Source organism: Alligator mississippiensis, chromosome 1 (assembly GCF_030867095.1).
Source record: "Alligator mississippiensis isolate rAllMis1 chromosome 1, rAllMis1, whole genome shotgun sequence".
NCBI classification, from domain to species: domain Eukaryota; kingdom Metazoa; phylum Chordata; order Crocodylia; family Alligatoridae; genus Alligator; species Alligator mississippiensis.
Window position 1 is genome coordinate 96,743,731 of NC_081824.1, and position 13,121 is coordinate 96,756,851.

At 40.8% G+C, this 13,121-nt stretch overlaps 1 protein-coding gene across 1 annotated transcript in view; it reads right to left on the bottom strand.

The window, feature by feature from the left end:
* The window catches only part of REV3L (REV3 like, DNA directed polymerase zeta catalytic subunit), a 216,269-nt gene that overhangs the window by 32,330 nt on the left and 170,818 nt on the right, over positions 1–13,121 (bottom strand). The window contains exons 19-22 of the mRNA XM_059732984.1: positions 12,210–12,325; positions 3,470–3,588; positions 2,600–2,718; positions 674–815 (exon numbers count right to left, since the gene is read on the bottom strand). Coding sequence (XP_059588967.1) covers positions 674–815; positions 2,600–2,718; positions 3,470–3,588; positions 12,210–12,325 — 496 coding nt within the window. The remainder of the gene's footprint in view (positions 1–673; positions 816–2,599; positions 2,719–3,469; positions 3,589–12,209; positions 12,326–13,121) is intronic.

The following is a 13,121-nucleotide window of genomic DNA, read 5'->3' on the forward strand; positions in this document are numbered from 1 at the left end:
CTTCCAGTGGCAAAGGTCGGAGATTAGGTGGCGGGACTTGTGGTCCTAAAATGGTGACCGGGGGCAGGGTGCTTGTCAAGAGGCAGAGTCACCCTTGCAGCCTTGACAGTTCACCAAAACTTGTTAAGTGGCGCCCCCAGCCAAAAAAATTGCCCGCCCCCGCTCTAGCAAATCTCTGGCCTCTGGTTGCACATCTTTCTTAGTGCTCTACCTCATGAGAATATGTAATGTAAAATATATTCCACAAATCTCTGCACAAGAAGATTAGCCTCTCAAATCTTCCTGAGTATGCTTAACCATCCTTCTGAAAAACTTTTGCTTTCGTTTTCAGGCCAAGACAAAAACAGGAAAATTTCAGCCCATAGAGCTGCAGTCCATGCAGCTGTTCATTAAAATACTTACCTGAGCTTATACAGCAAAATTCAATAGGTCACTGAAGGCATTCAGTGAAAAGGATATACTTTAGTTAAATGCTTATTACATAGACTGTTCAATGGATTCATTTTGCATTTGAATTCCTTTATTATTTTTTACTTAATATTTTAAATCTTCTGTTGCATAATATGATCCTTTGTATACAACAAGAAAAAAAGTAAATATATACTACTAAAGGAGTAAAACAAACTTCACACACAATGTTTTTGAGAAGTATAAAGGAAGTTTTTAATCTTACCTGAGAACCTCTCGTTAATACATGCAAAAATTGGATTCCAAAAAGCCTGGCCATTTCACTGGTTCTGCCAATCAAATCCAGCTGTTCTAACAACTGGAGATTCCCACGGACCCGGCTAATGTAATGATCAACCATCTTCCATCTGTTAAAGAGAACATAGGTTATGAAGAGTCCAGCTAGGAAGTCTAATCACATGTACAAAGACTGCCACCATCTACTCAAATTCCATGCATTTATAGATTAAGTTTGCAGACTGGAAAACAGAGTTTCCTACAAGATATGCTTATAAAATTCTTTTATAATATATGAAAGTTTGTGGCTCTGCAAGTTGAGGACATGGAAAGAGATTTTAAACGTTCTTTCTAAGTTGTGTGCGCACACCCACATGGATCTTTAAAAGGATTATATATTCATTACATTTTTCCTGAAAAATCCTGAACAGATGCATAAACAGAATTTGAGGCCCATTTCCAACTGGCTAAATTAAAATTTTAACTCAATAGTGGACTTTTAGAAACCTTAAGTCCAAAGAATCTTTTGTTCCTTTTTGCTTTAATTGTTCTTATTGCTATGAAGTTTGTGAATCAGTGGGAGGATGAAGTCTTTTTTCCAGTCTCCTTTTCCTTCTCAGCAAGGGCAAGAAAGTCTTCTGTGTAGAGAGGACAGGACAGGAACTATTAACCTGGCTAATTACTACTATATTTGTTTCGTCCATTTGTAAAAGCTAACTGTGGTTTGGCTATAAACTGATATCTACAGTCTCCATGAAGTACAGAGGTAGCCTTGTATGTTTACAGAATGGCATGTTTGTTTATAAATTTAAAAATAATACTTATTGCACAGTCACCTTCAAAAAGTATTTGAGTTATAAAAGGAAACAAAATAGAAACATTATGGCATGTTATCAAGTCAGTACTTTAGTATTATTGTGGTCTGTGCTATAGATCAGTGCTTCTCAAAGAGGTGGTCCGTGGAAAGAAAGAAATATATTCGCTGGTCTGCAGCGAGTTGCCAGGAAAGAAAGAATATATTTTCAGAAGCATAACACTGATATGTCATAGCGCCGCAGTTCGTACATTCCAACACTCCAGGTGATGTCACGTCATGTGAGATGAGGAAAGAGAAAGAAACAGCCAGTCACACATCTGTGTAGCACTGTTACATGCAGTTGCTGTCACTGGCTGAACCGGGCACCAGTCCCTGGCCCACTGGAAAAAAAATTGCCGGTCTGCCACATCAGATAGTTTGAGAAGCACTGCTATAGATCATATATAACACATACCCTTTTGACCCTATATAAATACACATATCACAGGTCAAAAATCCTAGTAAATGTTGTATACCATCCAGTCCAATGAGGCCTCAAACACCTAATCAGACTTAATATTTAAAGTACACAAGTTTATATTATACTATAAAAGAATGCATTTTATAGTTCAGAGGTTTATTTTTTTATCAAATGCCTGACTTGGTGGCTAGGCTTTGTCAAATATTAGTCAACTGAAGTAGACAGTGAAAGCTTCAATAGTAGGGATACTTTGTTAAAAGTCTTTGGTAAATGCCACTTACTACATTAAATGTGAAGGATTTAAAAATAGCAGCCTATACTTCTTCAACATGAATAAAATACAATAAATAAATAAATAAATAAATGCATGCTGTATCTCAGGGTTGCTTTTTCATAAGGAAAGCAACATTACACTAGGGGGAGATCCACACTCCTGGTTGCAGTGCAGTTGAACACCCCCCCCCAAAAAAAACCCAAAACAAAACCCCAGGGCAAATCAGTCTGTGCAGAGCTCCATTTTCTAGTGGCTAGCTTGGTTATCTTTTCACCATACTCCTGTCTGAGGGTAGATTCACCTTAAGTTGAGAAATTTACTTAAAAATACTGCCATAGGAATGCATTATCAATCAGATCTTTACCTGTAGATGTCTGTCTTGTTGTCAAACCAATCAGACAAAACTCGAGAGGTAAACAGAGGAAAACGCTGGTGAAGAACATGAAAACCCACATTTTCAAAAGCGTAATTGGTTAGATTCACCTAGAAAAACAAGATATTTGTGATAATGATTCAGTGATTACAGTGTTTCAGTTCAGAAGAATCCTAAACCTTTTTACAAATTTATTCAGATCTATGAATTACAAATAGGAATTTATTACTGAAGTGCAGTTACCTACAAGAAAATCATTAAACATTTTACAGTCCACAGGAACTATACTACTACTTAGGACAGAAAGGGAGATTTTTTTTTCTCCAGAAGAAAAATATAGTTAAAATGAAGTTGATTACAATTACCAAACTGGAATTTGATTAGGGCATAAGTTAAAGTGATTTTGCAAGAAGGCTAACTGTAACATATGAACAGCAAAACAGTGAGCAGATCTGACAGTACAAAACAAATTCAAATATTTCAGTCAGTGAAAGAACTGTACTAGCAATCTCTAAAATTCATCTTGGACATCAAGAAATTACAAGAAATAACTAAGAAACATTGCTAAAAAGTAAAAGACAAGGATTTTAGTATTTTATATTTCAGTTTGAAATGGAATCCCTTGAATGTCTTAAACAATAAACAGTTGTGTGTGAAAACATCATAAAACTATACAAGTTGTGAGTAAAACAACATGCATTACAGCACTAATCTACCATAAACTTTGCCAAAGGCTTCCTTCATAGAACAGGATGTAAATCCAAATAGCAGCAGCATGAGATAATCAAATGCAATTAAAAACAAAAAACATCTTTACCTCTTAATACACTTTTTTAAAGAACTATTTTTATTTTATCTCACCTCATGTCTCATCATTCGCCAAATATTTAGGATGATTCGTCCAACAATATTGATTTCACTCATTGCCTCTGACCCATATTCATCTTGCTCAGGTGCAAATCTGTTCTGTTTCTTGTCATCTAAGAACATGAAAAAAGTATACACTGAGAAAAGTTAAAATACAATCTATATAAAATATTCTCTGGGAAATTCTATGACCTTCCTAGAAATATAGATTTTAGGATATTTTCCATATTACTGATTAAATCAGATTATTTACCAAAAGCCTCAAAATTCTTGAAACCAAATCATCTCCCTTTATTCCCCCCCCCATTATGCATGTCTGTTTCAGCCTACAATTTTGGTTTCATTGAAACAGCTCCATTCCAATATACCTTAATGGGAATATACTGGTTCAATGGTATGGTACTGAAATGGTATCAAACATGCTCCTGCTGCACAATACAAAGAAGTGGCCTCTGCCCCAAGGGTTTGAGATTTACTAGTTTAATTGTGATCATCCTGCCTAATTAGGAACATAAGAGAGAACAGACATGCACATCATCTGGATATCACAATGGGAAGGAGAAGAAAATAAGAAACAGAAGCAACACAAAAGAAATACTGTATTTGCTTAATACTTGTGCCATCACTATTATGGGAAGAAAGGAACAGGTGTCCTCTTTACTCTCAATTTTCTCAGTGCTCTGATGGGATGCCATGCCACAAAAGAAAAGAGTACCTTCTTTGTGTGCCTTTCCCAAAATTATTTTTGTTATATTATCATAGGGTATACAATTGGGATTTTTCCTTAATAGGGATAATTTGAAAATGCGTTATATTAATTTCACAGTTCAGCATAAAACAGTGAAACTGTTTAATACATTCATCAATTCACTTTTACATGCTCCTTCCTCCCCAACTGTCTCCTCTCCAAGCTCATTCCATTTAATTAGAATTACAGAGCAGAAGCTGTTTTAGAATGTCTTTTCACAATTCAAGTGGTGTGCCTATCATTTGGTTGCTTGTTGCACTCCCCTGCCTGACCTAACTGTTCAGATATGTTCCTATACAGTATCCTACTAATACAGGGGTAGGCAAAATACAGCCCATGGGCCAGATTCAGCCTGCAGCTGCCCCTGCAGTGCTCCGCATAGGGCGGAGCCCTACCCATTCCAACCTGGAGCAGTCTGTGCATACAGCTTTCCAGTGGGGCTGCTCCTGATGTGGCTGCAGCCACCTGGATACTGCTCAGCTTCCCCCCCCCCCCGCCTCTAGCAGCTCCTTCTCCTACCCTGCTGCACTGCTCTGGGCAGCAAGTAATGTGGGGAAGCCATGGGGACATGTGCCAGGTACTACGCACCCAGTCAGGCAGGGGAGAAGCTGCAGCCAGGCGGCTTCTGCCCCACTGTACGAAGCTCCAGCTCCAGGCCACCTTCCACACACTCTGCCCAGTGCGATGAGCACACACAATGTAAGAGTAAGACTTTATTTTGAAATATTATGCAATCACCTCTATATATACTACTCAAACACATAAATCAGGATAAAAATTATTTTTGGAAATAAAATGTTATAGTAGATGTTTGATTTTAGAGTATTTTTTAAAAATCTATAATTTGTTAAAATGATATCTTCTAAAAGATTGTGTGCAGACCTTGATAGCTCACCAAAACTAATTAAGTGACCTCCCAGCCAAAATAATTGCCTACCACGTACTAACGCAAAAGACAAAACATTTTTGCAGGGTATATAAGAAATTAGGTATACAGCTTGTACAACCAGAAAACATTATTTAAAATTTACTTTTGAATGCCTCTCAGGAGGCAACTTATTTGCTATCTTTCACTTCTAAGCATCCATAAAAGATTGTAGAAAATACACAAGTGAGAATTCTTTACACTCTTACCAGAGATTCATAAAATAACAGAACATAAAGCATTTTTTTATGCAGTTGCTCAAACCTGCATCTTGATGAACAATATTTCAACACTCATTTGCCAATAACACATCTTAACAATAAAACCCACAGACCAGGGCTCAACAACCTTTTACAGCCACAGGCTCTTGTACTGTGAATTGCAAATCTGTCTTCTCCCCCCAGAGTGCCCAAGCGTTTGTCACTTATCTCTGTTCCCGGTGGCAACAAAGAGGAGCAAATTCTGCCATAAAGGTAAGTGCCGGAACAAGAGACTAACAGGGAGGGTGCTACAGAGGGCGTGAGTGGCATAGTGTGGTTGCATGCTGCAGATCCCCTGTGCCAGAATGGATCTTCACAGGCTAGATCCACCTGTAGGCTGCTGACCCCAGTCATAGACTACTGATAAAAGCTGGCAGCTTGTCATGCACATCGTCAAAATCTAAAAGGCAGTTTGTATTTTGCTTACTGTTCCATACTTTTAGGGAGCAAAAATAAGGATTTTCTTCTGAATGGTCAGTTGCACGAGTAAATCAAGGTGATAGTTGCTGTTATTTTCTGTACCTCCTGCAATGTTTAAATATATCTAGTCTTTCTTTTTCTATAGCCATTATAACCCCCATAATTTATGCAAACATTCTGCTCTCCTGAAAGCCAGCCCACTTAACAGTCTTCCCTCACTGCGTTTATCAAGTATTCTCCTCTTTCAACTTTTCTACCACTCTTTACATTTCTTTCAGGTGCTTCACACTGTACTAACAAAATAGATAAGTATTCTGCACTTATAACAGAAATATTCAGTGTCCCATTTCACCTGTAGGGAGAGGCCACAAAGCAACAGGGTTTACCCATGCACAGAATCATGGTCTCACACACATATATGTGCACACTTACTGCAAGTAGCTTTTCAGGAGAGGCGTACCCGTACAGCAATCCATTCCTCTCTTTCCAACTTCTGGGTCAAAAAAGAAGTTACTTATCATGCAACAACTGTGGGTCTTGAAGCTGTACTGCTTAACTAAATTATATTTTGGAAGGTACATGTTCCCCCTATGTACAAGACTGGAATATTTCTAAACTCCAGTACCTGTGTCACTGACAATGGCATAAAGGGCAGGCTCACCAAAAATCCCATTCCTTCATTAAAATGAACCCAGACTGCCAAAGATTCCATAACTTCAGGAAAGGCAGACAGATTCTGGAATACATATGGACAACACCTCTAACACAAGCCTCATACAGACATTCAGTTTCTCCTAGGAGAGTTGGTGCTGTCCCAGGTGAAAATCATGAGTGTAAAGATGTTCAGGATCTTTCTCCTAGAGCAAAAATGACCAGTCCAGGAGAAAAATACCCTGGGTAACCTAAGATAGTGGATGTCTGTACATGCTGGGCTTCCTTCAGCATCCACCCCTCTCCTGTCCAGGAAAACAGTGTCACTCCTTGGACTCTGCTGTTTCAGCAGGGAGCAGAACATATCCCCTTCGCAATTCCCACATTGTGTTGCAGGGAAACAGACTGATCAAAGGCAATCAAACCCTGATGGGCTGCCCTATGCACTGCTGCCAGGCAGACTAAGGTAGCCTACAGATGTGTGTGCATAGGGCTCCCCACTTGCTGCACAGTATCAGCACTGAAAGCTCTTTATTCTAAGAGTCAGATTGGGCCAGGTGCTGCCTCTAAGCTGGGACAGCACCCAGTCAGCTAGCCTGGTGGGCACTGCCATGGAGGAAAGGACTGGGCCCCCTGCAGCTCAGGGTCTAATTGCAAAAAAAAAAAGACGGATCGGGCCCCTTGCCATAACAGGATGGAAAAATTGAAATGGTTTAGTTTTTCAGGGTTTTCTTCTGTTCTCCACCATTTCAATTTAGGGAGCACAGAATAAAATAATGAGGACTAAACCCCCAACACATGCACCAGCGGTTTTTAAGTGATGCTTAATGTGCATTAGCATATTTTAATGTGCATTAACTAAATATAACTTTTTAAAAACTGATTCCGTTGAGATTGTATGTTGTACAGTGAACATGCAGTAATCAGACATCAGCAGGATCAGATCAGAGTCCCAGGGACCTCCTGGACTTGAAAACTTCTTCTAATCTTACTGTTTTTCTATCTTTTTTGCCAGCAGGAATAAGGCTGAAATTAATTACACTGGAAAATACAATGATATATTGTGCAGAGATGTGGACTTTATAGTGTTCCATCTTGTAGCCAAGGGCAGTAAGAAAGAACTGGGGTGATTCCAATGAATACTGCTATTCCAGGAGATTCCAGTTTCACAAATAGAGTGAAAGTAATACCCGGAAGTAGAATTTAATACAGAGAGAATTGCTAGAACCACCTCAAAATAAAAAAAATGCAAAAAGATCTATACTTCACTTCTTTTCTCTTCTTAACTTTTGTTGCTATACCTATATATCCAAATAGTGGATTTACTCGATTAGAAGATGAGCACCCTGCCCCCCCACTTTAACAAGGGGGAAAAAAGTCCCTTGCCTTACAATCAAGCATGAGGCAGTGGAGGGCAGAGCCACAGCTGCTGCATGCCTCCTGCTGCCTTGGCATGCCCAGCCACTCCTCCCCCATAGTCCCCAATCTCACCCTGCACTGCTTCTCCCCCTCTCTTCCCCTCTGCTGCACTCTTCCTTACCTTTGCTCTATGCCAGCAGGCTCTGTCCTCACAGTCAGGAGCATGTGCTCCAGCCTGGCCCTGTTGCAGTAGTGCCGGCTCTGCACAGCTGCTACAGGGCTGGGCTGGAGCCATGCTCTGTACCCCACGTTATAGCAGGGATGGAGTCTGCCAGTGAAGAGCAAAGATAAAGGGAGGTGCAGGGGCAGAAGCGGGTGGGTGTAGAGTTTTGGTGGGGAAGACAGGAAGAAGAGGAGGCAGGGACCCAAGCCTGGAGTGGGGGGGAGCAGAAACAGTATGGAAGGGGCAAGAGGGAGGTGGGGACAGGGGAAGTGGAAGGAATTGGGGCAGCCTGTGGCTGCAGCAGGGGTAGACATGATGGGGGTATGTGGGGAGAGGTACGGGTAGCAAGGGGAAGGCTGCCTGCCTCTCTGCCTCTACTCTGCCTGCCCCATTACTACCCTCCACCACCTGCTCTACCATGTGCCCCCCTACTGACTTCTCCACTGTCTGTCCCCCCACACACTGCCCATTACTAGCCCCTTCGTCATCTCCCCCCCACTGCCTTAAGATGATCCTCCAATTCACAATGATCCTCCAATAATTAGATTCCATACATGGCATATTATAATACATTTATAATGTATTTTATATATTATAATACATTAAAAAAAATATACATTTATAATGCATTTAAAATCCAATCATCTTCCCTGATAATATACAATGGATTCAAGGAGACTTCAATAAACTTTCTACAACATTCATCCTACAAAGAAGAAATGGAACAAATTACTTCAAGAACAAGCTCCCCAGCCACAAAACAACCATCAGAGGAACAACACCAACACCTTACAACATTCCAACCTCAGACTTGATGAAACTGAAAACAGCAACCAACCCTCAAATATCATCACACTCTCCACACACATGCTTACCAAAACTGAAAAATCTGTTTTTTCTAAAGGCCTAAATTTCTGCCCAGAAAAATATCTTAATAAAATACTTCAATGTAGAGAACTAGAAGAATTCTTCCGATACCTCCGCCTCAAGGAATATTTCCATGACCAAACTGAATCCACTCCCAACAGCAACTCATCCTCTGACAACACTCAGGAAAACATCAACCCCAAAAAACGATCAGATTGGACACCTCACAGCGGACGAAACCCTAACCTTGACCGCTACATTGACTGCTTCAGGGAAAGAATGAACAATGAAATAATCAACAACACACGCCACCATAACAACCTCTCTCTACCAGAGAAAAAGGCCATAGAAACTCTAAGATCTAACCACCAAATAGTAATAAAACCAGCAGATAAAGGAGGAGCCATAGTCATCCTAAACCATGAAGACTACATAAAGGAAGCCAACAGACAACTCTCTGACACCACTTACTACAAAGAACTACAAGAAGATCCTACTCCCCTTTTCACCAGGAAACTCAACAATAACATCAAATCATTTCCAACAGGACTACAAGAAAAACTACAGACCTTGATCCCCCTACTACCTAACCCAGGGACTTTTTACATGCTCCCTAAAATCCACAAACAAGAGAACCCTGGCAGACCCATCATATCCAACCATGGGACCCTAACTGAAGAAACAGGTTTCGTTGAATCAATCCTAAAACGGCTCGTCACCCACAGAACAAGTTGTGTCCAAGACACTAAAGACTTTCTACGGCAACTTAAAAACATAGACCACCTTCTCAGCAACACCCTCCTAGCCACCATGAACGTTATCAGCCTATATACCAACATCCCACACCAGGATGGCATCCAAGTCTGCCTTACATATCTACAGGAACAAGATTACAACTCAGAATACAGACCCAAAGATATTACTGACTTTATACACTTCATCCTCACACATAACAATTTCACTTTTAATAACCAACACTTCCTCCAGAAGATGGGAACAGCTATGGCACCAAAATGGCCCCACAGTATGCCAACCTTTTTATGAGTCACCTGGAAGAAGACTTCCTCAAGAACTGCACCATCAAACCCTTGCTATACTTAAGATATATTGATGACATCTTCATCATTTGGACTGAAAACCTACAATCTCTGATTGAGTTCCATCAGAAGTTCAACAATCTCCATCCATCCATCCATCCATCCATCCATCCATCCATCCATCCATCCATCCATCCATCCATCCATCCATCTCTTGAATATTCCAGCACCAACATCTCCTTTTTGGACACAATGATCAGTATCCAGAATGATAAATTACAGACCACGTTATAAAAGAAACCCACAGACCAACATATATATGTGTACATGTACACATGTAGGGACGCAGACAGGAAGGCTAACTGCACCTTGTCATGCATCCACAGATGTATCACAAGCAGGTCCAAGGAGGTGATCCTCCCCCTCTATGCGACATCGGTCAGGCCACAGTTGGAGTACTGTGTCCAGCTCTGAACACCGCACTTCAGGAGGGATGTGGACAGCATTGAGATGGTCCAGAGGAGGGCCACTCGCATGATTAGGGGGCAGCAGGGCAGGACCTATGAGGAGAGGCTACAGGACCTGAACCTGTTCAGCCTCCACAAAAAAAGGCTGAGAGGGGATCTGGTGGCCGCCTATAAACTTGCCAAGGGGGACCAGCAGGCAATGGGAGAGTCTCTGTTCCCCCGAGCACTACTGGGGGTAACAAGGAACAACGGCCACAAGTTGACTGAGAGTAGATTCAGGCTAGATATCAGGAGGCACTACTTCACTGTCAGGGTGGTTAGGAGCTGGAACCAACTTCCAAGGGAAGTGGGTGCTTGCCCCTACCCCGGGGGTCTTCAAAAGGAGGCCAGACAGCCACCTCGCTGGCGTCATTTGACCCCAGAATCCTTTCTTGCCCATGGCAGGGGATTGGACTAGATGATCTGCTTAGGTCCCTTCCAACCTTACCAGCTATGAAACTATATCTGCACAGAACCAGCAATCACCCTAAACACACCAAAAAAGCTGTGATATACAGCCAAGCCTTCAGATACCACCGAATTTGCACAGAAGAGAACACCTGGGATTGCCACCTCACCAATCTTAAAAAAGGCTTTCACCCAACAAGGACACTCCTCCAGAGAGAGAGATTGCACGTTTGAAAGAGCCACCCGGATACCACATGAAGAACTGCTGCAGTACAGAGAAAACCCTCTGCAAATCGTACACCGCTGGTTATGACATCACCCCTCCCTTGAACCCATATGGAAAATCCTCAGACAACTGCAACCCATACTAGAAAGAGACCCTATTCTTAGAGAGATCTTCCCAGAGCCACCCATCCTAGCTTTCAAACAAGCACCGAACCTCGCCAACCTCATCACCAGAAGCAAACTTCCTCAGACCCAGAACACACCAAATGGATGCAGACCATGTCATGGCAAGACAAGCAAAACCTGCCAACACATCTCCACCACCCCCACAATCACTACACCCCACAACAGAGCCATCAGCATTCTTGGATCTTATAGCTGCACCTCCAGAAATGTAATATATCTCATCCAATGGACCAAATGCCCAGATGGAAAATACGTAGGAGAGACCAAACAACAACTGTACACCAGAATGAATGCACACTGGAAATCTATCAAAGACAGGAATACCCAATTACCTGTGGGAGCACATTTCTCACAAGAAAACCACTCTCTTTCCAATCTCTCAGTCCTGATCCTCAAAGGAAACCTACAAAACACTTCCCAGAGATGAGCCTATAAACTACACTTCAACCTCCTGGATACTAAAAATAATGGACTAAATATAGACATTGGATTTATGACACATTATAACCTGCCTGACATCTGACTTCCCAGGTACTTCTCCACTATTCATCCCCTTTCTCTCCCCCATACCCAGTCTGTGTCTCACCCATTGACTCCTCAATCTACATCTTCACTGACTGCCTGTCTTATATGCATACCAGCACAGCCTCTGGCTTTTTTACTTTTTATTCCATCCAGAAAGAGCACATATCAACTGCTGAAACTTCCTTAGCCTGATGAATGGTTTTTGAACCCGAAAGCTTGCTTAAAAATTGTTCTCCAACTATTTAGTTGGTTTAATAAAAGATATCAGATTCACCCAAAGAACCTTGTCTGCCTATGTCCTTAAACCTACATGGCTACAACCTACGCCCCTATAATACATTTATAATTTTTTTCTGTATAGAATCTAAGCATTATAGTCTATAAAGTAACTCACCTGGTACACGAGAGATCATATGGCATAAATCAACACTTAATGCAGCAGCCCTCTGTAAGAGGTAACCCCAGGAATGCATCTGGACCTCATATCCTAACAAAATATCTGGGTCATAGCTGAAGGGAAAGAGAGAAATATTATAATAATATAAAAACATTATTTATGGGATCGTTTGCCAACTATGAGTTTGATTTTTCTCATGGTAAGTTCAACAAGAAAAACACCAAAAATTCCCTGAAACCTGGATCTGGTCCTTTGTTAGAACAGGATCTCTCATTTACCAGCACATACAAAAATCTTGTAAATTTTATAACCTTAAACTAAAATCTATTTCATTATATTTTTAAAAAGATAAGGAACAGCATATGGATCTCATCAGGTTTTTGGAATGCAGCATTTTATTGCCTATAAGTGAAACACTGTTATCACATTTTGTTAAACTAGTCAGGAGTTGCAGTCCAGTAGCTTCAATAAACTCATTTCTAGTAATCTGGTTTATAATACAAACAGGTTATTATTGTGAACAGCTTCATTCCTGCCAATTTGAAGGGAAATTAATCCTAGGATTATCTGTGCTCATCCATTTCGTATTGTCCTTATAGAGTAGCATAAAAGAAGAAAAGGGTAGTTTTATAGCCAAAAATAGAAGACTGGAACCCAGAAGATCATGGTCCTAATCTCAGACTTTGATACAGGTTTCCTATGTAACCCTTAACTATTCTGTACCACTTTCCCAATTTTCAAGTGGGGAGCAATTCAGTAGAATAATTCCTACCTGTGCTGAAATCCAGTATTTGTAAAGTGCTTAGAAATCCATTAGAGGGAAATTACTTTAGAAGTTCAAAAAATATTTAACAAAGCATGTAAGTATGCTAACAGTTCTACAGGTTTGTAATGATCAGGGATCCTCGT